General features: G+C 38.5%; 3 protein-coding genes and 1 long non-coding RNA gene across 9 annotated transcripts in view; 2 read left to right on the forward strand and 2 right to left on the reverse strand.

The window, feature by feature from the left end:
* PPAT (phosphoribosyl pyrophosphate amidotransferase) overlaps window positions 1–15181 on the forward strand; it is a 37137-nt gene extending 21956 nt beyond the window's left edge. Inside the window, exons 2-11 of the mRNA XM_004268254.3 lie at window positions 288–354; window positions 4740–4946; window positions 5960–6072; window positions 6176–6321; window positions 6850–6922; window positions 7790–7941; window positions 8411–8538; window positions 9501–9722; window positions 10922–11042; window positions 12803–15181. Coding sequence (XP_004268302.2) covers window positions 288–354; window positions 4740–4946; window positions 5960–6072; window positions 6176–6321; window positions 6850–6922; window positions 7790–7941; window positions 8411–8538; window positions 9501–9722; window positions 10922–11042; window positions 12803–13068 — 1495 coding nt within the window. The 3' untranslated portion in view covers window positions 13069–15181. The remainder of the gene's footprint in view (window positions 1–287; window positions 355–4739; window positions 4947–5959; window positions 6073–6175; window positions 6322–6849; window positions 6923–7789; window positions 7942–8410; window positions 8539–9500; window positions 9723–10921; window positions 11043–12802) is intronic.
* A 5488-nt stretch (window positions 15182–20669) lies between these two features.
* On the reverse strand, window positions 20670–21789 carry LOC117200822 (uncharacterized). The gene is made up of 2 exons (XR_004482518.2): window positions 21312–21789; window positions 20670–20944 (listed from the first exon to the last, which is right to left on the reverse strand). It is a non-coding gene; the product is annotated as an uncharacterized LOC117200822 (long non-coding RNA).
* A 2-nt stretch (window positions 21790–21791) lies between these two features.
* Window positions 21792–27843, forward strand: part of AASDH (aminoadipate-semialdehyde dehydrogenase) — a 42213-nt gene continuing 36161 nt past the window's right edge. For 3 of the 6 annotated variants that reach the window (XM_049709294.1, XM_033425346.2, XM_049709296.1), the window contains exons 1-3: window positions 22068–22234; window positions 24761–25035; window positions 25127–25247. In XM_049709294.1, coding sequence (XP_049565251.1) covers window positions 22223–22234; window positions 24761–25035; window positions 25127–25247 — 408 coding nt within the window. In that variant the 5' untranslated portion in view covers window positions 22068–22222. Of the gene's footprint in view, window positions 22032–22067; window positions 22235–24760; window positions 25036–25126; window positions 25248–27843 lie in introns of those variants that run through there. The other 3 variants (XM_004268255.4, XM_033425347.2, XM_049709295.1) reach the window with 3 other exon arrangements.
* CRACD (capping protein inhibiting regulator of actin dynamics) overlaps window positions 23508–27843 on the reverse strand; it is a 313346-nt gene continuing 309010 nt past the window's right edge. The window contains exon 8 of the mRNA XM_049709289.1: window positions 23508–24081. Coding sequence (XP_049565246.1) covers window positions 23984–24081 — 98 coding nt within the window. The 3' untranslated portion in view covers window positions 23508–23983. The remainder of the gene's footprint in view (window positions 24082–27843) is intronic.

Here is a 27843-nt window from a genome sequence, read left to right on the forward strand (position 1 = left end):
CCTACTTCAGAGGATTGTTTTCAAAGCCTAATAAATTAGATCATTCATGTAAATGCTTAGGACAGTGCCTGGCATATTAGTTAGAACTCAGGCAGTCTCATCTGCAGCTATTGCTAATCGTTGTCATTGTCATCATCATGAGTGGAAGTGGCACCAGTGCTAGTAGCATTTAATGTGGTGTAAGACTGAGTTCATGGATGTTACTGAGAAAAGTATGTTTCATAAAAGTCATTAAGAAGCTTATCAATGGGGTAAATTTAACAGCTGATACCTTTTTATATTCACAGGGGTCAGGAGAGTGCTGGTATTGTGACCAGTGATGGGAATTCGATACCAACATTCAAAACACACAAGGTATATTTAAGCATTAAAAAATGTTGAGTATAAAGGTAACAATAGCCCGAAGATAATTAGTATATAGTGGTGAGGGGAGGAACTTTGAATAAAAATAATTTGTAATTAGAAGTATAGTTGACCCTTGAACAATGCAGGTTATGGACGCTGACATTTGTTCAGTCCAGTATCTGCATATATCTTTTGACTTCCCCAAAACTTAACCACTAATAGCCTACTGTTGACGGGAAACCTTAACTGATAACATAAACCGTTGATTAACACATATTTTTTATGTCATATGTATTATATACCGTTCTTACAATAAAGTAAGCTAGAGAAAAAATATTATTAAAATCATAAAGGAGGGAAAATACATTTACAGTATAGTACTGCCTTTATCGATACAATAAGCTTATGTTGTCTTTTCACAAGATAAATTCTGTTGGTACCTATGTTAATGTAGTCTTAATACAGAACACTGTAGATGTTATATGTATTACTAACACTAGACCTCAAAAATGAAAAGATAATGTGAAAAACTTCATATTTATAGGTATAACAATTCATGCATTGGTAACAAAGAAGAAGCAATATGATTGCTTTATGGTTGCCTAGCCTATACACTAATAAATGAATCGTTATAAAATATCACTCACTTTATGCCTATGTAAAGATGGGCTGTCCACTTTAATACCGGTCTTCCACATGATATTGTACACAATGACTACTTAGGCAATGGTGATGGTGGTGACACCAAAATGTCTCATATGGTTTCTGCTGTACAGTTACTAGATTTTCACAAGAAGACTCTCACACATCCACAACAGGTAAGTTTATTAACTGTACAGTATGTTGATGATTCACTCTTCATTAAGTGGAAGTGAATCATCATAAAGGACTTCAACCTAGTAGTCTTCATTCCTAATGAGTAGGAGGAAGAGGAGGGGTTGGTCTTGCTGTCTCAGGTGTGGAAGAGGTGGGAAGGGGAGGCAGGAGAGGCAGGTACACTGTATGTAACTTGATGGAAATATGTCATAATTTCTGTCTGACTTTTTGCTTTTTTTATTTCTCCCAGAATGTTTCTATGTGGTACCAATTGTTCCACGGTTTGCTTTAGTTTCAGTGCCTGTATCATAGAAGGGTCCATGTTGTAAAAGAAGTCCAAAAAGAGTCTTGAATAATCGGAACCCTACTGCCAGAGTGTCAGTTTGTTTCTGGCACTGCTTCTTCTGTGTCTTATTCCTCATCATCTGGCACTGGTTCGAAAGCACTCATCTCCACCAAGTCATCTTCTGTTAATTCCTCTGGTATGGTGACTGTTAGCTCTTGAATTTCTCCAAGATCCATATCTTCACTTCATCCCCCACCATTTTTATTTATTTATATTTTTTATTTTTTTTACCATATCCACAATCTCTTTCATGATTTCTTTGACTGGTTCTGTCGTAAATCCTATGAAGTCATGCACAACATCTGGACACAGTTTTCTCCAGCAGGAATTTATTGTTTCAGGTCTGACGGCTTTTCCAGCTTTTCCTATAACAACTGCGGCAACTTCAGTGGTGTAATCCTTCCAGGCTTTCATGATGTTCTTTCTGTTGGGTTTGTCTTCCATGGCGTAGACAGTGCTCTCCATAGAGTACCTTGTGTAATGAGCCTTGAAGGTCCTTATGATCCCCTGATAGGGAGGCTGAATTAGAGGTATGTTTGGGGGCAAGCACACCACTTTGACCACTTGGGTCTGACCGTGTTGAACTCATGGGGTTCTGGATGGGAGGGGCGTTGTCCAATATCAAAAGAACTTTAAAAGGCAATCCCTTACTAGCAAGGTACTTCCTGACTTCAGGGATAAAGCATTGATGGAACCAGTCCAGAAAAAGTGTTCTTGTTGTTCAGGCTTTCTTGTTGTACAACCATGTGTTAAAAGACTAGCAGCCAGACTTCCCTGGTGGTGCAGTGGTTAAGAATACGCCTGTCAGTGCAGGGGACATGGGTTCAAGCCCTGGTCCAGGAAGATCCCATATGCCACGGAGCAACTAAGCCCATGCACCACAACTACTGAGCCTGCACTCTAGAGCCTGTGAGCCACAACTACTGAGCCGGCATGCCACAACTACTGAAGCCCGCATGCTTAGAGCCCGTGCACTGCAATGAGAAGCCTGCGCAATGCAACGAAGAGTAACCCCTGCTCGCCACAACTAGAGAAAGCCCGTGCGCAGCAACAAAGACCCAATGCAGCCAAAAATAAAATAAATAAATAAATAAATTTATTTTAAAAAAAAAGAAAAAAGACTAGCAGCTGCTGTTTATCTTTTCCCCTTAAGGCTCGGGGTGGGGGAGGGGGTGTTAGCAGCTTTATAGATAAGGGCAGCCCTGATCCTAAACCTGACTGCATTTGCACAAAACAGGAGAGTTAGCTTATCCCTTACTGCGTTAAGTCCTGGTGTTTGCATTGCTTCACTTCCTTACTGATAAATGTCCTTTGTGGTATTTTATTTCCCACAATAGGTCTCTTTTGCTTTGCGTTAAAAACCTGTTCAGGCAGATATCCTTTCTCCTCAATGATTTTCTTAATGCTGTCTGGGAGCTTGCCTGCTGCCCCTTGGTCTGCAGAAGTCACTTCTCCTGTTATCTTGACATTTTTTAAGCTAAATCTCTTCCTAAAAGTATCCAGCCATCTTTTGCTGGCATTTAATTCTGCAGCTTTAGATCCTTCACCTTCCTTTTGCATTGCTATCATATAATGACTTCACTTTTTCTTGAATCATATTAGATAGGTACGCCTTTCTTATAGCAATCATGCACCCACATAAAAGCTGCATTTTCAATATAAGATAAAAGGGTATTTCACAAAAAGTGCAAGATTTTTGTGCCCGCTGGTATAGCTGCAGCAACGACTTCACATATTTCCTTTTCTTTTTTTTGCAATGGTCTTTATGCTGGATTCATTTATCTTGAAATGGTGGGGCAGCTGCAGCTGCAGACCTCAATCTACAGTAGACATCAAGCAATTCAACTTTTTCTTGTAAAGTCGTGACTGCTTCTTGGGAGCACTTTCAGCATCACTAGTGGCACTTTGAATGGGTCCCACGGTGTTACTCAAGGTTTACGGTATTGCAGTAAACACGAAGAAAAATACGCAGGAACTGGGAGAGGAGACTTTTTACTGCAATAGGCAACTTGAGGTAGAGATGAAGGGCTCACCCGGAGAGGATTAGTGTCACATGGAATTTTAAGTGCGTACTTGCAGCACTTGAGCTCCCTGCAATATTAACAGGAGGTGGCTCCGAAATTATTACAGTATTACAGTACGGACTGCAGTTCATTTTATGCAGTTATGATGTAATACTGCACCTTTATGTTTGTTTACATTTCTCGAAACAGCAAATAGCACAGTTTATGGTTTGTGTTTGTTGTGTGCATAAGTTTTGATAAATGTTAACATTTTATAATAGGATTGTGTATATTTTGTGGTAGTAAATGGTAAAATAGACTAGTATCTAAATATATTTTATTTATGACATACCCATCTTTTTCTTAATTTTTTTCAGTTACTCTAGGCTACACGGTTCATCTGCCAAGTATTTTTAAATTGTTGCAAATCTCCAAAAAAATTTTCTGATATATTTATTGAAAAAAATCCATGAAAAAGTGGACCTGTGCAGTCCAAGCCTATATTGTTCAAGGGTCAACCACTTCTATTTGTCATTACTATTTTTATTTCTCTCCCAGTGATGATTTGCTAGACTGACTCAGACAAGTCATTTATTTGAATACTTTAACATGCTTTAATTTAAAATTACAAACAATTTAGTTTATTGTATTTGACAAATGTTAACGCTTAGTACATCTGTTCTTCAATGTTTTATCAAAAAGTATCTTATAAAACAAGCACTTCAACATTGTGACCACATTAAATACCACTGAATTTTTCACTTTAAAATGGTTAATTTTGTTATGTGAATTTTACCTCAAATATATATTTTAATGCATCACAGTTCTTACAATTAGGTTAGTCCCCCCTTTGTTTTTTTTTTTTTTTTTTTTGCGGTATGTGGGCCTCTCACTGTTGTGGCCTCTCCCGTTGCGGAGCACAGGCTCCGGACGCGCAGGCTCAGGACGCGCAGGCTCAGCAGCCATGGCTCACGGGCCTAGCCACTCCGCGGCATGTGGGATCTTCCCGGACCGGGGCACGAACCCGTGTCCCTTGCATCGGCAGGCGGACTCTCAACCACTGCGCCACCAGGGAAGCCCACCCCCTTTGTTTTTTAAGATTAGAATTCTGCAGCACAGAGAAATTAAGTGAACTTCATTTTCTAATTTGGGATTGTCTGAGCAAAGGCATATAAAAATGCTACTAGTGTTTTTTTCCCTAAAATGAGCTCTAACTTTGACTTTGCAAGGGAATGGGTCTTGTAAATCACGTCTTTACTGAAGACAATTTGAAGAAATTATATACTTCAAATCTTGGAATTGGACACACGAGGTACGCCACTAAAGGAAACTGTGAATTAGAAAATTGCCAGCCCTTTGTTGTTGAAACACTTCATGGGAAAATAGCTGTGGCACATAATGGCGAATTGGTAAATGCGGCTCGCTTAAGGAAAAAGGTAAGGTTTTTTTAATGCATTTTCATGATTGTAATAAATTACTGAAAAGAAGTTATTGAGGAGCTTGGAAAAGGGTATTACCCTATTGTTGCTACCTGTTATCTAACTTCAAAGAACAACTGTATCAGAATTAGCTGGAGTACTTGTTATAATTACAAATTCTAAGAGATTTCCCCCCCCCCCCCAGAGTCTGGGGAGGGGCCGGTTGCTGAGTCTGCATTTTAATATGCTCCTAGGTGATTCTGATGCACTGCTTTGGAGTTGAGATTTGTAAAATTGATTTAAGTATTCCCAGAACTTTGTCCTGCCCTCTTCTTAGCCTCTGCCATTGTCGTTACTATAATACAGTTTTTTTGCTCCGAAATGAAAAAAAATTTTTTTATTCAGTTTAAAAAATATGAAGTAAAAATTATTTAAAAACTCACTATTTAGAGGTACCACTGGAAGTTCCATTCTAAACAATACCCAGGGCATTATTTTTCGCCTAACCCCTTACCCAGATGCTAGACTTCACCTCTACACATTTCGCTGCATCAGGGATGATCAGTGAGGATGGATAGCCACCATCGCCACCACCAAAAAACCTGAGTTGAGAGTCTGCACTGCAGTGTGCCACTCTTACAGGAATGTGTCCTTTCTCTCAGGAGTGTCGAGGGCTGAAAAAGTTAGAACCATAATCCCAAACCCTCATGCTTTCTCCGTCCCCCTCCTCCAGCCACCCACTGCAGGTCTACATTCCATCAAATTTAGTTTTCAAAAGCTTTCCTGTATACCTCCTAAAGCACTTTTTTTTCCCCCTTTTTTTCCTGTTTGAAAAGATTCAGAGACTTCCCATTGCCTCCAGCAGCGGTTCTCCGTTATTATGCATACATACCTACCATTGGTAGGATGCAGGATTCCTTAACTGAGCATCTACAGGATGCCTGATCTCTTTCTGTGATGGCAGGCTATTGGGTGAGGGGTGAGTTAAAGCTTCCCCTCTAATGACTGCAACTTTTCTCCTTTCCAAATAGCTTCTGCGTCACGGTATTGGTCTGTCAACAAGTTCTGATAGCGAAATGATCACCCAGTTACTGGCGTATACCCCTCCTCAGGAACAAGATGACACCCCAGACTGGGTGGCAAGGTAATGGTAAAAGTAGGCCGAGTGTGCAGGTCTGGTAATGAGAGCTTGGTCTTGCATGTGTTTGTAACTAAAATTATTCATTCAATTATTTAATTGATTCCAGGATTAAAAACTTAATGAAGGAAGCACCCACAGCATACTCTCTGATTATAATGCACAGAGATGTGATTTATGCAGTACGAGATCCTTATGGAAATCGTCCTCTGTGCATTGGTCGTCTTATTCCTGTATCTGATATAAATGATAAAGGTAATGAACTTCAAAAGAAATATAATTTTATAATGCTTTCCCAAGTCATTATCCTACTATTGGCACACCTTGAAATCTGTAGGTATAAGGAGCTTATTGAGTAAAAGCTAGGTAAAAAGGAAAAAAATGACAGTTAGTTTTCAAAGTACATTTCCTTGAGTATTTCTGAGCTGAGCCATTTTTAATATATTTAGTGGACGTTCCTGTTTTGTCCTGTCTGAGTGGCCTATTCATATCCTTTGCCCAGCTTTTTCATTTGTGCAGTATGATTTCAGCGATTTTCTTTTTGACTTATCAGATGTCTTATTCAGGCCATGAAACCATATTGTTTGAAGGAATCTTGGGATTATTAATTTTATCTTTGGCTCTAGTCAAATGAGGAACCATATGCTCTTAAAGTCATAGTAATGGATATTCTATGAGCTCTTTTGCTTATCTATTTGGTGTTTAGCTGTTCTCTTGAAATACGTAGCCTCTTTTAAAATTTCTTGAATTCAGTAACTGAATCGATTGTCTTGTGATTTACAGAAAAAAAGTCTTCAGAAACAGAAGGATGGGTGGTGTCTTCAGAATCTTGTAGCTTTTTATCTATTGGTGCAAGGTAAGTTTTATCTCACTCCGCACATCAACTTTTTCCACATGGATAAAAAAAAATTTTTTTTTTTCTGATGTCTGCAAGAATACATGTTTATCAATGCAGTTCCTTTTGTGCATTGTGCTCAGCAGTTGCACTGACATTAATGTCCCAGTAATACCTTCTAATCCTGGAACTGGCATCCTGTTTTCAAAATACCATGAGACTTATTTTAGAAAGGAAGAATCTCCTCAACAAGTAATAGTTATGAGCAAAACATTTAAGCCAGGATAAAAATGTTCTCTTTAGACTTCATGCTTTTAAAAATCAATAAAATATAGGGCTTTTAATTTTTTTAATTCTAAATTTGAATTTAGGGGTAACAGATTTATGGAAATTACTGCTGGAGGAATACTACTTTTCTTTTTTAAAATTTATTTATTTATTTGTTTTTATTTTTGGGTGTGTGTGGGCTTTCTCTGGTTGCAGCGAGCAGGGGCTACTCTTTGTTGCAGTGCGCGGGCTTCTCATTGTCATGGCTTGTCTTGTCGGGGAGCATGGGCTCTAGGTGCGGGCTTCAGTAGTTGTGGCTCACGGGCTCTAGAGCACAGGCTCAGTAGTTGTGGCGCACGGTCTTAGTTGCTCCGCGGCATGTGGGATCTTCCCGGGCCAGGGATCAAACCCGTGTCCCCTGCATTGGCAGGTGGATTCTTAACCACAGCGCCACCAGGGAAGCCCAGGAATACTACTTTTTAATTTTTTTAGCCAATAGACTTTATTTTAAATTGAACCATTTTTCCTTCATAAGGGAAGGGACTCTGTGTGCTTTATAACAGATAATTTGCCTTAATTTGACTGGTTTATTTTTAGTCTTCTTTAATATTGTTTCCCAAGATATTACCGTGAAATCTTGCCTGGAGAAATTGTGGAAATATCCAGACATAATATCCAAACTCTTGATATTATACCAAGGTCTGAAGGAAACCCAATGGCTTTCTGTATCTTTGAATATGTTTATTTTGCAAGACCAGATAGTATATTTGAAGGTAAGTAAAGTATCTCTAACTATTGATATAAATCTATTATTTACCTCATTGAAACATGACAATTCTTGGGCCCAAAGGCTTACCTGGTTCTTTGAAGGCACATAGTTATATGTTGTAAATTTTGGGACTGAGCTTACAAGTCATAAAAATCACAGTTTTTCCTTTTCATCTGACTCTTGGATTTTGTTTTCCTTTTAGGAGTAAGGATTATGATTTTCAGATATGTATTAAGGTTAATTCTCTTTTTAAAGAGTGAATTCCCCCAGTTTATGTGTTTCCACTTTAGTGTTTTTTTGTCTTGCTTTTCTTTTTCAATTAATTAATTAATTAATTAATTTTTGGCTGTGTTGAGTCTTTGTTGCTGCACGCTCAATTCTGTAGAGTTCTAACAAGCTAGTTTCTTAGAATAGTGATATGCTGTGCTATATTATACTAAGTAAAAATTTGTTTCCTTTTCCAAACATTCCAGACCAAATGGTTTACACAGTAAGATACCGTTGTGGTCTGCAGCTGGCAATTGAAGCCCCTGTGGATGCGGATTTAGTTAGCACTGTCCCGGAATCTGCTACGCCTGCTGCCCTTGGTTATGCAGCAAAGGTATTTTCTCTTAATTAACACACAGTGAATTGCTCATTTAGCACTGAGATTAGAAGTCCATGTATATAAAGAGAAACTCATCAATTTACTGTAAGGAAAAAGAAAGTGTTGGTTCTTTTGCAAGAGTTACTTATTTTCCAGCCTTTTCATTCAGTGGCACTATTTTTTAATGGGTCCACAAAAAGTTTACCCAAAGACTAGGAAAACGATCCCCTTCATTTAAAAAAAATAATATCATGACTATATGTAGAAGTTAGTGGTAATATTTGCTTATTATTAAGTACCTTCACAAACCACTGGTGTATTTATTCCCTACTGAGTGTGGGTGATAATAAAGTTGTTTATGTTAATTTTGTATAATGTTCTTAGTACTATGCTTAATTTCATTTTTCATAACCAGGAAGGATATGTAGTTATAGTGATCCTGGTGTATAATACCCAACATTCACTACGTTGGAAAGTTTAGTTTGTGAATTTTTAAAAGAAATAATATGCATACATTTTAGAGAAGTATTACCTTGTTAGATGGATAAGTCACCTTCTGTCCCTCAGAAAATATCTCCTTAGCCTACCGGTTTTAATTCATTTCCTGCTGACAATTTTTAAATATGTGAATTTTTCTGACAGTGATTTATTCTTTGTCATGTGTTCACATTCTTGGTGTTCTTTTCCAAGATAGAGAAATAATATGTGTTTAAGAAAGAAGCATTACAAATTCTAGCAAAATGAGTTGTTTTTCCTACTAAGTAGAGGACTTTCAATAATTTTTCTTTTTGCCTTTTCTTCCCTACAGTTTAAATAGTGAAGGAAAATTATAATCTGATGATGGAGAACTCAGAATAACAACCACATTTAAAATTTTTTACGTAGATGTTATAACGGAAGCATGACCTAGAGAAAACAGAACCCTAGAGTTCTCTGTATATGTGCTGCTCATTGTACTTTTATTCCTTCTCTGTCAGTGTGAGCTTCCGTATGTGGAGGTGCTATGTAAAAACCGGTATGTAGGAAGAACATTCATTCAGCCAAACATGAGATTAAGACAACTTGGTGTTGCGAAAAAATTTGGAGTATTGTCGGACAACTTTAAAGGCAAAAGAATTGTTCTTGTAGATGATTCAATTGTGAGAGGCAATACCATTTCACCCATAATCAAATTGCTCAAAGAATCTGGTGCAAAAGAGGTAAGTAATATTAAAACACCTATCCTAAAGCACCAATAATTACAATATGATAGTCATGAAAATTTTATGTTAAAAGTTTTATAAACCTAATTTTAAAACTAACAAACCACAAAATAGAATACTTTTAAATTTGTAGAGTATTGATTACTTTTTCTTTTTGAAGATATGGAAGCAATCCTAGTGTAATAAATTTGACACATTAGGTTATATTTTCAAATCTCAAAGCTTATTCTAACTAAATAGTTCAGTAATTCGAATTACTGAAGTGAGATGTCATTTACAGCTAATAGTTGATCAGATTTAGAAATAAAATCTATAGTGGAGAAAATGGTATAGAAAGCATTATGACAGTCTATTTAGAAAGCATTACAATAGTAAAAAAGAATAGACACAAATAAACAAACAAAAGAACTGGAAATAGCTCATATATCTACCAGCAGGAAATAATTTAGTAAATCGATACATCAGTATAATGAAATACGATGCAACCATTAAAAACTATAATTATGAAGACTGCAAAACATGGGAAAATCTTTGCTGTTACAAGAAAGGTAAAAAGTAAATGTAGACACTGATTACAGCTGTGTAAATGTTCCTGACAAAAGGCAGAAAATAATGATAGATAAAAAAATAGACAAACACAGCTCTTTGTAGTAGTAGTAAGGTTTTTATTATATCCTGGTAGATGTTATTTTTCTTTTTAAAAAGGTTAAATAAGAGGTAGGCAAAAGTGTCATTCAAGTGTTAGAGGGAAAAATGAAGATGGTCCTAGGAATATAATAAATGAGAAATGACAGATCAGAAGAAAGAAATGTCCTTGTTAGTAGGTGACAGAAGGAAACAATGGGCATCTCTGTAAAAAGAACCCTTTACAAGTGGCTAACATTTTGAAATTCTTGTTCAGGACACTTTGGAGTCTAGGACAGGGCTGCTTAAGTAGGATTCTTGGTAATGAATTAATTCTAAAAGTAGAATTACTTTTAGAACACTGGAGTTCTATATGTATATCACATGATTTTATAGGATTCTTTTCCACCTATTATAGTGAAAGAAATTTTTTAGTATGCTTTATTACCCGTATGTTGTTAAAGTATTCTGTAAAACAATTTTATGTTGTATTTGTCAATGACAGAATTTTGCATAATTGTTCTCACAGTGAATGTCAAACTAATGAATGTGTGAAATGCTTTCTTTCCAAGGTACACATTCGCGTAGCTTCACCACCAATTAGATATCCATGCTTCATGGGAATAAACATACCAACAAAAGAAGAGCTTATTGCCAATAAACCAGAATTTGAGCATATCTCAGATCATCTAGGTAGGTATTACAATTTCTATAAATTTTATCTTTATTCATTTATTAACAGAAAATCCAAGCTTGTCAATCTTTACACTTTTAATAAAAAATAGTGTTCAGTGTTTATTGAAAGTAAATGTTGTATGTGTTGAGCAGATGAATAGTGAAGGAGCCTGATATGTGTGGACACCATAATGAATGCTGTGATGGAGAGCTAGGCTAAGGTGAGATCAGAGAAGAAGGAAGAAAGGCTTTCCTAGTAGAGAAAACTGCTAATCAGTTAAAGCCTCCCAAAGGTCAGATCAGAATAAAAACAAAAGTAATTTCACCACAGATTCTAATAGAATAATTTGGATGTGAGTACAAATCAAAAAGTGAAAAGCTTATGTAGGCTTATCTTTAATAATGAGGTCAGAAGTCTTGGAGATGGAGGTTATCCTTGATAAGACATTTGCCTTTCAAATTCAGGTGAGGTATAAACTATAAATATCACATACATGTTCATCTATGTATGGTACCTCCACACTGATTGTTTACAGCTGTTGTTTCTCTTGAATGGTCATACCTGTACCTTACCAGTTAAATTTTTTTTTGTAAATTTATTTATTTATTTATATTTTATTTTTGGCTGCGTTGGGTCTTTGTTGCTGCGTGCGGGCTTTTCTCTAGCTGCGGCAAGCGGGGGCTACTCTTCATTGCGGTGTGCGGGCTTCTCATTGCGGTGGCTTCTCTTGTTGCAGAGCACGGGCTCCAGGCGCACGGGCTTCAGTAGTTGTGGCGCACGAGCTTAGTTGCTCCGCGGCATGTGGGATCTTCCCGGACCAGGGCTTGAACCCGTGTCCCCTGCATTGGCAGGCGGATTCTTAACCACTGTGCCACCAGGGAAGTCCCCAGTTAAATTTTTTTTTTTTCTTTTTTTTTTTTTGCTTTACGCGGGCCTTTCACTGTTGTGGCCTCTCCCGTTGTGGAGCACAGGCTTCGGACGTGCAGGCTCAGCCGCCATGGCTCACGGGCCCAGCCGCTCCACGGCATGTGGGATCTTCGCGGACCGGGGCACGAACCCGTGTCCCCTGCATCGGCAGGCGGACTCTCAACCACTGCGCCACCAGGGAAGCCCCCCAGTTAAATATTTTGAATGTCAGCCAACTGATATATTGTGAGCACTCACTCTTTGCCAGGAACATATCTATATTATCATAATAACATCACAAAACTGCTACAATTAGGCAATATTTCCCTTATCTGATAGCTGAAAAAAAAAGTCTTAGGAAAAGTAAGTGACCTTGAGCTTAAATTTGAAGTCTTTCGGACTTCAGGATCTGTTATTCAAGAAAATGACTCCTAAAGCCTTCTGAAGCCATTCTAGACTTAAATCCTCCACTGCTATTTTAAATTGTTATCCCTTAAATTCCAATTTAAAATTAAAAAAAAAAAATAAAGGCCCTGAGTTTTACTGATTCTCCAGCCACCACCACCCCCGCCTTTTTTTTTTAAGAGAGGCTAATGGAGAAAATTCCCTGGTGGTCCAGTGGTTAGGACTCCAGCTCTCACTGCCGAGGGCCTGGGTTCAGTCCGGGGTCAGGGAACGAAGATCCCACAAGCCACGCAGCCAAAAAATAAATAAATAAATTTTTAAAAATTAAAAAAAAAAGAGAGATAGGGGCTAAAGGAGAAATTTTTATTTTGGCTTATGTTTTTCTGTTTGTAACTATTCTCCGTTAAGGCAATTCTTCCTTTCCAAAGGAAGTCTCATGACCTTTTTCCCTGTCTTTCCCCCGTAGGAGCAAACAGTGTTGTGTATCTGTCAGTAGAAGGACTGGTTGCATCTGTACAAGAAGGGATAACATTTAAAAAACAGAAAGTGAAAAGGCAAGATATTATGGTTCAAGAAAATGGGAATGGTCTGGAATGTTTTGAAAAGAACGGTCATTGTACAAAGGAAGATGTTATTGTTCAAGAAAATGGGAATGGTCTGGAATGTTTTGAAAAGAACGATCATTGTACAGCTTGTCTGACTGGAAAATACCCTGTGGAACTGGAATGGTAGCTGCTAGGGGCAGACACGATGTTTCAAAACACAAAGTTAGTGGAGAAGTTATAGTGGTTACACCTCCATTTACTGTTACTCGGTACAGTGTGAAATGCCACGTGCTTGTGTTATAAGTTTTGAGATTTTTCTCTGAAAAGGGTACCAAAGTGCTATGATTTCTTTAGTAATCCTAGATAAATATTTTGGTATTATCTAGGAACTTGGATGATCCTTTCAGTTTTATTTAGTAGTTTAGTACTTTTATTTTTAGAAATCGTGTACATTTAACTTCAGATCATCAACAGTAATGCAACGAATCGGTAAATTTCTGTTCAAGAGAGGATTGCCAGGTACTCTACTCTCCCACAGGTTCTTAGAGAGTTTTGTGGAATGTTTGAGAGTTATGGAAATTCAGTTATGGAATATTTTCATAATTGAACCTTGCTAATTACATATAAAACAACAATATGTGGTATTCTTTTTTTTCGCTCAAGCATTGGCTAGCCTTTTTCACCTGGTCAGAGAAGGTAGGTGGTCAGTGGCATTTGCCAGGTCCATGCTTTAAAGAGTTTGCAAGAGGTTAGACTAAGGTGTTGTGATGCAAACAGGACATGTGAGTTAAGTATAACATTTCATGCAAACCTTGAATCCATTATACCCCAAAGTTACCTAGTATCAAGAGTTCTCTTTAAAAAAAACAAAAAACAGAAGAAACACCTTTTTGTGCCTCACTTTCCCCACCTGTGCAATGAGGTGCTTATATTACTAAATTAAATAACTTACAGCAGTTATTTTGGTGGTTAGAGCCATTATTCCACCCCTCAGTTTTAAGACAGTGCATGATTATTAGCTTTTGAAATGTTGGCCGTTGGTCTGCAATTGAGATTTCAAGAGGGAGACATACAGCAGTAATTTGCAACCTATCTTTGAGATGCTCTGAGAATGACTGTAAAAACATGGCTGTGCAAAATATTTTCCTACATTTGACTAGAAAGTATGATCCAGACTACTTAGTGCCCTTATAGTAGAAGCCCAGCAAGTAACCTGGTACATTTGAAGTAAAAAATAATTTTTTAGATTCTAACAAACCTTTTATCCTTAATTTGATTATATGCTTTTTTAATGAAGTGCTTGATCACTTGCAAATATACTGTGTATGCAATGAGATGATCAAGTAGAAACATTGTAGGGGCCAATTTTATGGAACAAGGAGACAACAACTTTTTTCAGTTAGCATGCTCATCTAATTCTGAGCATCAACGTATCACTTTTTCTACTTTGTTTTATTGGGATCTAATGAATTAGATTTTTTTAAAGGTTTTTGTTTGTTTTTTAACATCTGAGATTTAAAACTTTAAAATGACTTGCCCTCAACCCTTGTTTATGTAAGATTTTGAAAACATAAAAGGGTTTGTTTCTGTGTTATTACTATGATTTGGTGTACATAGTGTCCAAATCCACCTAGAATTGTAATATTTATTAATAACCATAATCTTTTGTCTTCATTTGGTATTTAGTCTCATGTGTTGTATCATGGCAGGCCAAGAGAAAACGTTGACAGCTCTTTAAGCCCATGTGCAGCGGGCAGCAGTGGGTCAGATAACCCTGTGGTGGTACCACAAGCAAACTGGCATCTGAATAAAGCCCTGGGACCATTTGTGTGTATAGCCTCTTGCCTTAAATGTATTCCTCATGGCAGCATATGGAGGAGGCAAGACCTTATGGGTCAGTTTTGAACCAGCCTTACTTTGATTTTTTTAAAAACAAGAGACTCAGGGAAAGTACTAAACCAAAATCTCTGATATGACTTGTGTTTTCCATAGTTTTGTTTTATTGAGATGCTTTTATAAAGGAAAATGATACTGTGACAGTTTGGTAATTCTACAAATTTCTTACTCTTTCTCCATCATGGCCTTTTATTTCACAAGTTTCTGAAGTGTGAATTACAATTTTATACCGGTGTAATCTCAAATGTTGTTTAACTGCTTTAAATTTTTATAGGTATTGTAAACTGCAGAGCAAATGAGAAATGTGTTTTCACAGGATCTATATTGTGAACTAAACTAAGCCTACTTTTTGTGACTTCCTTGTGATGCGTTGGTGACAAATACATGTAATGAGTACATTGAAATATGTGTGTGTACTTTTTCTAAATAGTGACTTTCAGGTACTGCATTGTAGTGAGCAGCACAGTGACAGTCACATCCAGGATCCATTCTTGGTGCCAGCTAGTCATATCTTATTTCTCTGGTTCAGGCATTTCAGTAAATAGACCATCTCTTATGAACCAGGCAAAACTGCTGGCTGAGTAGGAGGGACAAATAAAGTAAATAGAAATGCAGTGCTAAGTAAGCGCTATGTTAGTGCCAAGTTCTGTGGAGACACTAGCAAGAATAGGGAAGGTGTCACAGAAGAGGAGGCTTAGATTCCCAAACTGCGTGTGTGTGTTGGGGAGGAGTACTTTTAAAAATAAAAATAAAGTAGGTACATGAATAAACTGTGGTATATCCAGACAATGGAATATTATTCAGTCTGAGAAGAAATGAGCTGTCAAGCCATGAAAAGATGTGGAGGGAACTTAAATGGATATTACTAAGTGAAAGAAGCCTATCTGAAAAGAGTACATACTGTATGATTCCAACTATATGACATTCTGGAAAAGGCAAAACTATGGAGAGAATAAAAAAGATCAGTGGTGGGCTTGCCTGGTGGCGCAGTGGTTGAGAGTGGTTGAGAGTCCGCCTGCCGATGCAGGGGACACGGGTTCGTGCCCTGGTCCGGGAAGATCCCACATGCCGCGGAGCCTGCGCGTCCGGAGCATGTGCTCCGCAACGGGAGAGGCCACGGCAGTGAGAGGCCCGCGTACCGCAAAATAAAATAAAATAAAATAAACATCAGTGGTTGCCAGGAGCTGGTGGGGAGAGGGATGAATAGGTGAAGCACAGGGGATTTTTAGGATAGTGAACATATTTTGTATGTTACTATGATGGTGGATACATGTCATTATATATTTGTCCAAATCTGTAGAATGTATGACACCAAGAATGAACCCTCATGTAAACTATAAATTTTGGGTGATAATGATGTGTCAGTGTAATGATCACCTGTAACAAATGGACTACTTCCGGGGGGGATATTAATAACGGGGAAGATTATTTTATGCGGGGGTAGGGGGCATATGGGAACTCTGTACCTTCTGCTCAATTTTGCTATGAACCTGAAACTACTTTAAAAAACAGTCTGTTTAAAAATAAAGATATCAGGGTCCTACCTCTAAAAAAAACGATCAAAATAATACATGCATATAGTTAAAAATGAAGAAAATAAAGAGGTCACTGCCCTCTCCAGTCCTCTGTAGTGCATCCACATTTAAATATTTTTTCTGTTGTTAATCTCTATGTTTTAAACAATTAGCTCATACTATTTACTTCTTACTGTACCAACTTTAGATATTATCTCTATTTCTTCCCTGGAATCTAGCAAAGTTTGCTCTGACAGGTAGACTTAAGTTCATCATATTAATATGATTAACTCAAGTACTTGTGTTTCTGATGCCTTTCTTAGGGTTTCAAGTAGGGTGTAGTCAACTCCTCTAAGGAAAATTGCCTTCATGTTTCATAAAGAGGTCAAAAAGAAAATCCAGCCCTCTCAGAAAAAAACTGCTCACTCAGACATTTTAGAGAAAACTGCAAAAAATGCCATGTAAATTTATGTTTTTGTGTGCAGAAATTGTTTTCTCATGTAGCTGAGAATTTGTTGGATGGCAGGAACCAATGCTTTTAACCTTTTTAGAATTTCTTTTTTTTTTTAACATCTTTATTGGAGTATAATTGCTTTACAATGGTGCATTAGTTTCTGCTTTATAACAAAGTGAATCAGAATTTCTCACTGCACTATGACAAACAGAAAATGATTACACAATGCAGACGCAAGTGGGTGCCTGCACTCTACCTCAATCATTGAAGATTGCTTGTTTGGCTCCACTGATGGTATGTTAGATGTGATGGTTAATTTTATGTTTCAGTTTGGCTAGGCTTTGGTGCCACGTTGTTCAAACACCAGTCTAGACGTTGCCTGGAAGGTATTTTTTTTTACCTGGGATGAACGTGTAAATCAGTAGGCTGTGAGTAAAGCAGATTACCCTCCGTAATGTGGGTGTGCCTCATCCAGTAAGTTGAAGGCCTTAAGAGTAAAGACTGAGGTTTCCAGAAGAAGATAGAATTCTCAAGACTGCACCCTAGAAACCCTACCAGAATCTCCAACCTGTTTCAAGACTGCAACATCAATTTTTTTTTTTGGCCACGGCATGCAGAATCTTAGTTCCCCAACCAGGTATCGAACCCATGTCCTCTGCAGTGGCAGCGCAGAATCCTAACCACTGGACCGCCAGGGAATTCCCTCTAGAGAACTCGAACGGGCTCACTCTTGCAAAGAGCCTAATTTCCCTCATCCCTCCGTTCTTTCACAATCACCTGACAAAAATGCCAAACCTGAATGAACCCACGGGCAGCTGAGCTCCCTTAGAGTAAATCACACACTCCTGTCCCAAATGTGATGTGGGCTACAGTGCTACCAGAGCACATAACAGGGACCTAACCTTGTCTTGGGGTAGGGTCAAAGGTTTTCAAATTTTTTTGTTGTTGTTGTTTAGAAATTTTTTAAGCGTATTTTTTATTTTTTAAATTTATTTATTTTGGCCGTGCTGCGTGGCGTGCGGGACCTTCCCCGACCAAAGATCGAACCCGTGCCCCTTGCAGTAGAAACGCAGAGCCTTAACCACAGGACCTCCAGGGAAGTCCCTCAAAATTATTTTTGAAATAATTTTTATTTTCAAAAGAAACAATGACATTGACAACTGAGAGATGAATTGGGAAGTAGCTGAAGAGAAGCAGTGAAATGAGAATGTACCAATAAATGTGCAAAGGATCAGCAAGGTACTGGGGCAGGCATTTGATACTTGTTGGGAATTGGAATGATGTAGTAAATAGATGGGGAACAGTAAAAAGATAGTTCAGGAAACAGGTGCAAAACACATGAATCTCTGCTGTCAAGAAGGGATTAAATGAAGACAGACTTGGAAATAATGCAGCTGTTACAGGTTCTATGAGAAGTGTAAGTCACTGTTTGGGAAGGCTTGTACCCTGTTTAAAATCTAATAAGCCAGTTTGTTACTGTTTCGTGGTAGCGGACATGAGATTCCTGAGTCAAAGAGAACTTCATTACTCATGGCAAAAGCAGTAGCCGCAGCTTCATGTCTGTCAATTCTCCATGCCTCCTAAGACCCCCTCGGGTAACTAAGATAGACATAAATGGATGTCTGCACACACAGTGGGTTGCATTACAGGAAAGGAATACTAAGTTTGGGGGGATTCATTCCTTTTACAGTAAGTGGAAGAAAGCTTGCTGCTTGGGGAAGACATTACCTCAGCTCTGAAGATTGATCACCCCCAACAGCCCTGAAAAATGACCTGGATAAAGAGCAGTCAGTACCTTGCATTCTTTGCGTACCCAGCAAAAATTTGCAGGGACACTCGAGGCCCATGGCAAATTGATTTTCCCAGCAGTATGCTAGGTTTATGGGATGGGGGTTGGAGGAGGATAGGTAAATTCTCATACAAGGCTTGAAGAAAGGCATTGAGGAGGTGATGTTAGAACTGTTTTCATATGAGGAATAAATGTTGATCAAGCAGGTGTGGGGAGGGAAAGGGTTTTTCAGCCTGTGACTCAGCCAAAGCACAGGTGTGGAAACTTGATAAGGGCTTGGTAGGCTCAGAAGACTTACTAGGGTCTTATTATAGCTGGCTCTTACAGTACCAGGTGTGGGGAATGTGGAGCATGGGGTGAGGAAGCAGTAGCCAACTGTGAGGGATTAGGCTAGAAAGATAACGAACTATCTTGTTTACCTTGCTAGAGTCTGAATGTCATCCAGGCAATGAGAGGCCACTGAAGCTTCTTAAGCAGGAGAATGCTGTTACTGCTCTGGTGTATGTTTTAGAATGATCGCTCTAGATTACCAGGTAAAAATGAACATAGTCTTCTACATTTGCTCCCTCTTAGACCCCCTGAAAATGACAGTGAAGGGATTTTTAGAGTCACAAACTCTCAAGGATAGAGCGAAAGAGATAACAGAAACAAAATTTTAAAATCAAAAGCAAAGGGCTCAGGGAATTCCTGGGCGGTCCAGTGGTTAGGACTCTGCGCTTCTACTGCAGGGGGCATGGGTTCAATCCCTGATTGGGGAACTAAGATCCCGCATGCCACATGGCGCGGCCAATAAATAAATAAATAAACAAACTCATTTACTTTTTTTAAAAAAGCAAAAAAGCAAAGGGCTCGGCTGATTTGGAAAAGCTAGACTAAACCAGCAGTGAGCAAAGCCAATAAGCAATCCTATTTACATCATAGAGCACCCTTAAAAACTGAGAAACTGGCATTTGGAAGCAGGGGTAAAGATGGTAACTAAAAGGATTGGAAATTCACTTAGGAATGAGTTATACCCTTATGCTACCTCCCATCAGTCACCCTTAAGCTTAACTCTGAAGGCCATTTTGTTTGGGAGAGAGTAAAACAGAGGGTCTTTGGAGGACATCAGGCACCTGGAATAGAATTAAGTGAAAAATTTTATTCTGAATTCTGAGACCCTCCTCCCACCCCTGCAGCCCTTTTCTCTCACTTGATTTTCGAAACACTTGCTCCACGGATTCAGAGCTTCCAATCAGCTTTTAAATGCCCACTTTTAAATATGATCAGATAATCAATGATTATTACCAGACACCCGTGGAAGCCTCTAACATGAAAGAATCCAAAACCGACAGAAGAAATAGAGACTGCAAGGGGGGAAAAAAACTAAAAAAGCTATCATTAATATCAGAATTGAAAAATGATATTTTCAATAATGAAACAGACATTATCCTGGCAGCAGTTCAGAGTCTACTGTAGCCAAGCAAGACTGGAAGGGCTTTAGGGAAACACTGACCAAGAAGACCTGAACTAAGATAGCAGTAGTGGAGATGACGATGTTATCATTTAAAGAATGCAGATGGGGGGCAGGGGAGGAATGCAGATTGCAGGCCCCTCCATCACTAGAAAATGAATTCAGAGCCTCTTGGGATGGAGATCCAGGAATCTGGAATCTGTGTTGTTTAACATTACCACAAGCGATTCTGATATAGACAGCTGGGCATTGGTCTAGAGATTGGGGAGTAGAGGACGTAGGATCTAATTGCATACAGGAAGGTAAAAAAGAAGTTGGGTGGGAGTGGATATCTAGGGTTTCTTTACTGTCTCACTGGGTGGATAATGGTGTCATTCCCAAATATAGAAACAAAGAGACACCTTTGAGTGGCCCCTCCCCAAATAAAAGACCCATAGTACAACTTGGTGAAAGTCTCATGGGCAAGTGGAGGTATGTCTTGCTTGGATTACTGCTACAGTTCCTTGCCACCAACACCTAAGGACACGAAAGCATCCTATGCCTTTTCATGTATCGTTTGTTGATGCCCGGCTGCCTCCTCAGTCCTTCCCCTAGCCAAAACAAAACCAAAACCCTGATCACTTTGTAACTGAGCAAGGGATCCTGCGTGCGGGGTGCAGAAAGCCAAACTCTTTGACAGCAGGTGTTTGCAGCAAAGTACGGGTTTATTTGCAGGGTGCCAAGCAAGGAAGTGGGAGATAGATCTCAGATCCACCCCATCTTGGTCTTTGAGTTAGGGACGTTTTAAAGGGGAAGAACAAAGAAACGGGGGTTAATCACAGTCTTCTTACATTTCTTAATCATGGTTTTGTGAGTCAGGTTGTCTCCAGTTTATGATTCTGGCCAGGTGATACAGGTCTGTGAGCTCATCTTACCTTGGAGAAACATCCTGAGTTTGTATGTTAATGATGATGCATATATCTACAACAGCAATTTTAGTACATTAACGATGTTATCAACAACAGCAGTCTTACTCATCTGACTTTGATTAGTGTTCAGTTAACACAGGATTGAGGTCAGAGGGGACAAGAAAGGGAATACAGTTGTGGAGGGAGAGATTAATCATAAACTCAGTAGGGGGGACTCGGTTTCAATTTCCTCTCTGCTACCGGCACAGTAGCTTTAAAAAATATCACTATTATTGCTGTTGACATTTTAGATAACTAACTTAAACGCCTCCAACTAAAATTCCCTTAAAAACAGATTTTTATTCAGCGTATAGCTTAAGTAACTCTCCTCAGACCTGTTTTCTTTATAGCTGTTTGAAAGTTAAAATTTTCTTAGTTACCGTTTAAATTCATCTCTTCCAATTAAAATGTCAGCCTACTTATGACAGGGACTTCGTTTGCAGGCTTTATTGTTGAACAGTTCCCCACAGTGTAGGGCAGGTTATAAAAAAAAGTCCAACGCATGAAGTCCAGTCACTCTTATTTCACAATGATTTCATCGCTCTTCACGTTAACTCTACGTAATATCTTTATCCCCACTTTGTGAACGAGGAGACACCTGCTTGGAATTAAAGTTTCTTGCCCAGAGTTTCTTGGCAAATATGAAAGGGTACGACTCCGACCAGGTCAACTTCAAAGTCCTTGCAAACCCTGTCCAAAACCCAGCAAGGCCGCACCTGAGATCTGAAACGAGACCCGCCAGCAAAGCAGCCAACACTTCTCTCGCATTGGCTCCGTAGCTCCGGGAAGGGGCGGGGCAGCAGGACGCTGCTTGCCCCGGGTCGCTCGTGCTGACGTCAGCAAGGCGACGGGGAAGATTTCTAGGAAGCCGAGAGCCCGGTGGGCTGCGCGGTGGGCCGGCTTTAAGGTGTTGGTTTATTCGCTGTATGTGAAGAAGTGTTGGGGTTGGATTGTCGGGAGAAGGTCCGGACGGGCTCGGACCTCCCCGCTACCTCCTCACCCCTACGCCTTCTGAGTGGGTCTCGGCAGGAGGCGGTATCCACTGGGGACACGTGCGAGGGAGGCGAAGTACGAAGACGCCTGCGGCTGACTGCGCACAGGTTTGCTTAGCTTCGGGCAACCGCCTGGCTCGGAGTTGAATCAGTGGTGTCTGGAGGGATGGAGTGGTGCAAAAGCTGAACTTGACCCGTGTGCTCTCCCCTCACCCTGCCTTAGGCCCTCTGCTCCTTATTTCGAATGGAAATAAGCCTACCCTGTCTTGTTAGCGTGGTTTCGAAAAGCAATTGAAAAAATGTGTTGGAAGGTATAAAGTGCATTGTTATTAAACGTAGTTGCTTAGTGAAAGTTAAGAAGCCGGTGGATACGGGAAAATAAAGTTTTTAGATTATTTATGTCTTTACAATAGCCAATAACCTAGGAAGAGCCCCTGAGACTTCTGATAACTAAAGTAGCAGCCTCTACAGATAGAAAGTAGCAAATATCTTAAAACTTAATGATCCCATTACATATATAATCTGTTTATCAGATTTTGCTTCCCCCCGCCCCCTTCTTATATGGTCCCAGAAATGTTTGGGCATCCAGTTATTATAAAATTCTCTATTGGAGCGAATGTATTTATGATTCAGTTAATGAAAATGAAAACCTTAGACAACAAGAATAGATTTTGCCTTAATTCTCTATAGCAGCCACTGGGAAACTGGCAATTAAAAGTTTAAAAACATCTTCATTGTTGTATAGCTATGTGGGGCGAATCTTGTAATTTGTCATAAAAAAGACTTTTTAAAAAAGAATTTAATCCATTTTATAATCTTGCCCCTTACTTTGATGTCAAGGGATTTTAGATTATAGTATATTAATTAGATTGTCCTCCTGTGGAAAATTAACTGCTGGATGTGTTTTTGCATTAAAACAATGCTTTTTTTTTTTCCGTGTAGACTATAACTTTTTGTTAAAATGCTTTAGTATAATACATTCTGTAGTATAGGCAATTTGTTATTCATTTGGGGAGAGGGAAGCAGAAGGTCCCCTTCTGCACTTGCAGAATGGACTCATTCCCATAATCTTAGTGCATGTTATGAAAAGCTTTCCTTATATTTACGTAATGGTCATTTGTGTGTATGAGGAAAGCTTACAAATTTTATCTTGTGCATCACAGAAAGAGCTAGTATTTATAGAAAAGACTAAGTACTAAAGTTATTTTATATTTTAAAATTTTGTGTTTAGAAATCATAGCATTTCCAAACCTTATGGGTGTCAGCAGTTATTGGTTCATTTTGCTCTCTTTAGAAATGTTTTATTTTCTGTAATTGATATTGATTAAATGACATGGATGAATCAGTAGGGAAATGAGTTCAAATAAGTATAAACAAATAAAAAACTTGAATAATTAAAATAGACTGTTTGATAAATCTTATTTGCTTTGAAATCCAGAAAATAAATTTCACAGCGGGAAAACAAAAATCACCTTTACCTTCAAGGAAATACTAGGAGTTGTGAAGTTTTTTTGTTGTTGTTCAGTCATCCCTAAAGTTTCTTTGATGAAATACTGTTTCAGATTTTCCTTTTTTTTAACTTAAAAAAATTTTTTTATTTTATTTATTTATTTTTGGCTGTGTTGGGTCTTCGTTGCTGCGCGTGAGCTTTCTCTAGTTGCGGTGAGCAGGGGCTACTCTTCGATGTGGTGCTCGGGCTTCTCATTGCGGTGGCTTCTCGTTGCAGAGCACAGGCTCTAGGCATGCAGGCTTCAATAGTTGTGGTGCGCGGGCTCGGTAGTTGTGACTCGCGGGCTCTAGAACGCAGGCTCAGTAGTTGTGGCGCACGGGCTTAGTTGTTCCGAGGCATGTGAGATCTTCCCGGACCAGGGCTCTAACCTGTGTCCCCTGCATTGGTAGGCAGATTCTTAACCACTGCGCCACCAGGGAAGCCCCAGATTTTCTTTTTATAGAATCTGCATTGAGAAGCCCAGAGAATATTGTATTGATACAATACTTTATTGAGTTGTAATACTATATTTAGAGTCTAAATTTAAATGAACTTATTGACAATTTAAAAATCAAACTAGAGGGAATTTCCTGGCGGTCCAGTGGTTAGGACTTGGCGCTCTTGGGGCCCTGGGTTGGATCTCTGGTCGGGGAACTAAGATGCTGCAAGCTGCCAAACAAACAAACCAAACAAAAAAACAAATAAATAAATATCAAACTAGAGTATGAAGAACTTACTTCTTAACAATTATAAAAGTGGCTTGCTGTGTTATAATAATAATAAGCACAGTTTTTATATACAGGACTAAAACTGGATGGATGTAAAGGTTTTTTCTATCAGAGGTTGGTTTTGCTTTCACCTAAATTCAGTTCCTAAAAGCAGACTTCATTTGCATTAGTCTTTTCAAAGTTACCATGCAGGATTGTAACCACTTTATTTTAATCAATCTGTAACAACTGAAGAAAAATGAAAAAATTAAGCATGTGGTACTTTAAATTTGCTTTTATTTTGGGTAATTATTTATTATTATTCATTTCTTTTTTACTTTGTGTTCTGTTTTGAGAGAATTCTACATTTCTGCTTGTTTCATCCTCATCTATGTATATACCATTCCCCTCTCAAGTTTTCTTCCACCTCTGACAGGGAGTTAGGTTGCTTGTATCAAAATTTCAACCTCATTGTTCTCAGCAAAGTTACCATAGACAGTTGGTAGTTCAGAGATTCTTTAACTGTGTGTCTTTGATGTAGTTATTTTTGTGAGGAGTGATTGTATAGAATTTTTTCTCTACTTCCCGCCCCCCAGCAAACTCTCTAAAACTCATTGTCCCCCTAACATTTCTGGAAATAGGTAGAACTCTCTGCTACCAGTGATGTTCAGATAAACTTCAGTGAAATGACTCTTCAGGAATTGGTGCATCAGGCTGCCTCCCGTTATTCGGATAAAATAGCTGTATGTTTTGATGAGTGTAACAACCAACCTCCAGTTTATTACACCTACAAGACTGTGGTTAACGCTGCTTCAGAATTATCAAATTTTCTGCTGTTACATTGTGACTTTCAAGGAATTCGGGAAATTGGTCTCTACTGCCATCCTGGGATAAACTTACCCTCTTGGATTTTAGGGTAATATTTTTTAGAACTAAAAATTTGATATCTTAAAGTAAGATTGTTTTCAAAAGATATTCTGTGCTGACTCTGTACTTTGTTTCTTTAGAATTCTCCAAGTCCCTGCTGCTTATGCACCTATTGATCCAGATTCACCACCAGCATTATCAATTCATTTTATGAAAAAATGTAATCTAAAGTATATCCTTGTTGAAAAACAGCAAATTAATGTAAGTGTGGGTATCTAAGTTGTTTGTTTGTATTTTTATGTGTTATATTTACTTTTCAATTGAAGGGGTCCCATCCCCTGTCTTGATTTCTAAATTCACTAACTCAGCAAAATTCTTGGTCTCAGCACTGACATTTTGGGTTGGGTGTTTGTTGTGAGGCGTGTCCTGTACATTACGGGATGTTTAGTAACCCCCATGGCCTCATCTAATAATTACCAGTAGCACCCCCTAGTTGCAACAACCAAAATTGTCTTCAGACATTGCCAAACGTCTCCTGGAGGCACCCTCCACCCTACATGCTCCACTGAGAACCACTGCTCAATGGCATGGACGTATCTTCTAGCCTCATAATAATGTATTGTGCATTGTTTTGAATTTACTTTCTCTTTCCAAAGTTGTTTTTATAGTAGGAAACTTTTATAATACTTGATACTTTTATCTTGGTGTATTTATGGTAACTTACAGTGGTCAGCAACATTAAAGAACTATATCCAAGCTTAGATTTTGAAAAAGAGATTGGCACTTAAATCAGACCTTTCTGGAAAACTAAATTTATTACTTTTTTTTATTTTTAAGTGACTGCCAACCAGAGATCTAGCAAAGAAACACTGCTTTAGGGGCAAGAATTGGTATTATATGTTAAGCAGGGTACCCCATGTTTCATTATTATTTCTTCATTTCTTGCTTATAAAATATTGTTTTACCATGGAGAAAACATTATAGAAACTATATTCAATTTAGCCTATCATTACCCATTACCTATATGAACCATTTTATATTGGGGGTAACTTAAATGAATTTTACCTATTTGTGTATATGTGTATGCATCTATATCTGTAATATATAGCAGTAAGACAATTCAAAAGCTTCAGATATTATATGGAGGACTTCCTAGAGAATAATGGGTATTAGAGTAAGGCCTCCAGAAAGAGACAATAAAGTATTAATTTAGTTAATAAATATTTTCTAAGTACACATATATCAGTGTCTGGCCACAGTTTTCTCTTCTGTTCCTCACATTGGTTATTTGTTGATAAGTTAGAAAGACTAAAATGAGGATGTGATATTCATTTTTTTAACAACCTTGGTGAAAGTTTTTATAGACAAGGTGGGTGGGTGGGAGAATTAATTGTCAATATCAAGCTATTCTTCATAACTGCATATAGGAAGGAGTTGAGTACATAGCAGCAAACCCCACAGAAAGTACCTTGCTTCCTGTTCCATGATTTTGATGATGGTGTAAGTGTTCTTCCTTCACTTAACACAGGAACAATCAGTGTATTTATTGAGCATCTACTGTATGCCCATGATCCACTAGAGTAGTGGTTTTCAGCTGGCCATGATTTTACCTGCCAGGAAACATTCTGCAATGTCTGGAGATATTTTTTATGGTCATGATGGAAAGGGGGTGCCACTGGCTTCTAATGGGTAGAGGCCAGGGATGCTGCTAAAAACCCTACAATGCATAAGACAGTCCCCACAAAGATTTAACTGTTCCAGAATGTCAGTAGTGTTTAGATTGAGAAACTCTGCACTAGAGACAGAGTGTTTGGGAGGGCATTGGTATGTGAAAGCAGTCTAAGATATGATTCTTGCCCTCTAGTTGCTTATATAGTTGGAGAGAAAAGGTTAGTACTTCCCAGGTCTGCATAGTGTGATATTGCCCTAAGTGAAGTATACGTAGCCCAGTAGAGACAGGACAGTTTTAATGGAGGAGGATGGTTTTTGAGCTAGGTCTTAAGAATATGTGGGCCTTAATTTTTTTTACATTACAGAATATACCACACCTTACACCTAAAACCACAACACAGACACAAACAGAAAACTCCTGGTCCTGGGTTGTGATCTTTTCCTCTCGTTTAAATTGATTTCTTTATTGTGAAAACTTGTTATGCTTCATTAAGCTGCTGCTTATCAACCTAAAAAGATATACTCAAAGGAAACTTCTGTATTAATCTATTTCCATCTACCAAGTAACTGAGCCAGAAACTCAGCAATCTTCTCAAGCTCACTCCCTATCCAGAAAGTCATCAAGTCCTATTGATTCTTTCTTCATAGACCCTTTCTGTCTACTTCTGCTGCAACAGACCATTCAGGCCCATATAGCATATCTGAATTGTTATGAAAGGTTCATTAAAGGCTCTCATTTATCAGAGTCTTGCATATAAGTCTCTCCTTGACAAGCAAAGTCTAGTCTGTGCTACTGCCACTTTCTGTTGGATCCCATCACAGGTTAAGGTCTAAACTCCTTGGTGTTGAGTACACAGTTATTAAGGATTAGCATCTCATCTCCTATCAACAGCACTACTTATCTTCTCCATCTTCCCCAATTCTGCAGCTTATTGGAATGCTTACTGTTCTCCATAACACCAGCTTTGTCAGGTCAGATACTGTGTATTGACTTGTTTGTTTAAAGTACCCCTCTTTATTTGGAGAATAGCTACTTATAACACACAAATATTACATATGAAGAATCAATCTCTGACCTTCCAGGCAAGTTAAGTTCAGCCTTCTCTGTTCTCATTCATGTTTTTAAATTTTTTTTGATTGACGGATTGATTGATTTTGGCTGTGCCGCGGTATGTGAGATCTTAGT

Source organism: Orcinus orca, chromosome 4 (genome assembly GCF_937001465.1).
Source record: "Orcinus orca chromosome 4, mOrcOrc1.1, whole genome shotgun sequence".
NCBI classification, from domain to species: domain Eukaryota; kingdom Metazoa; phylum Chordata; class Mammalia; order Artiodactyla; family Delphinidae; genus Orcinus; species Orcinus orca.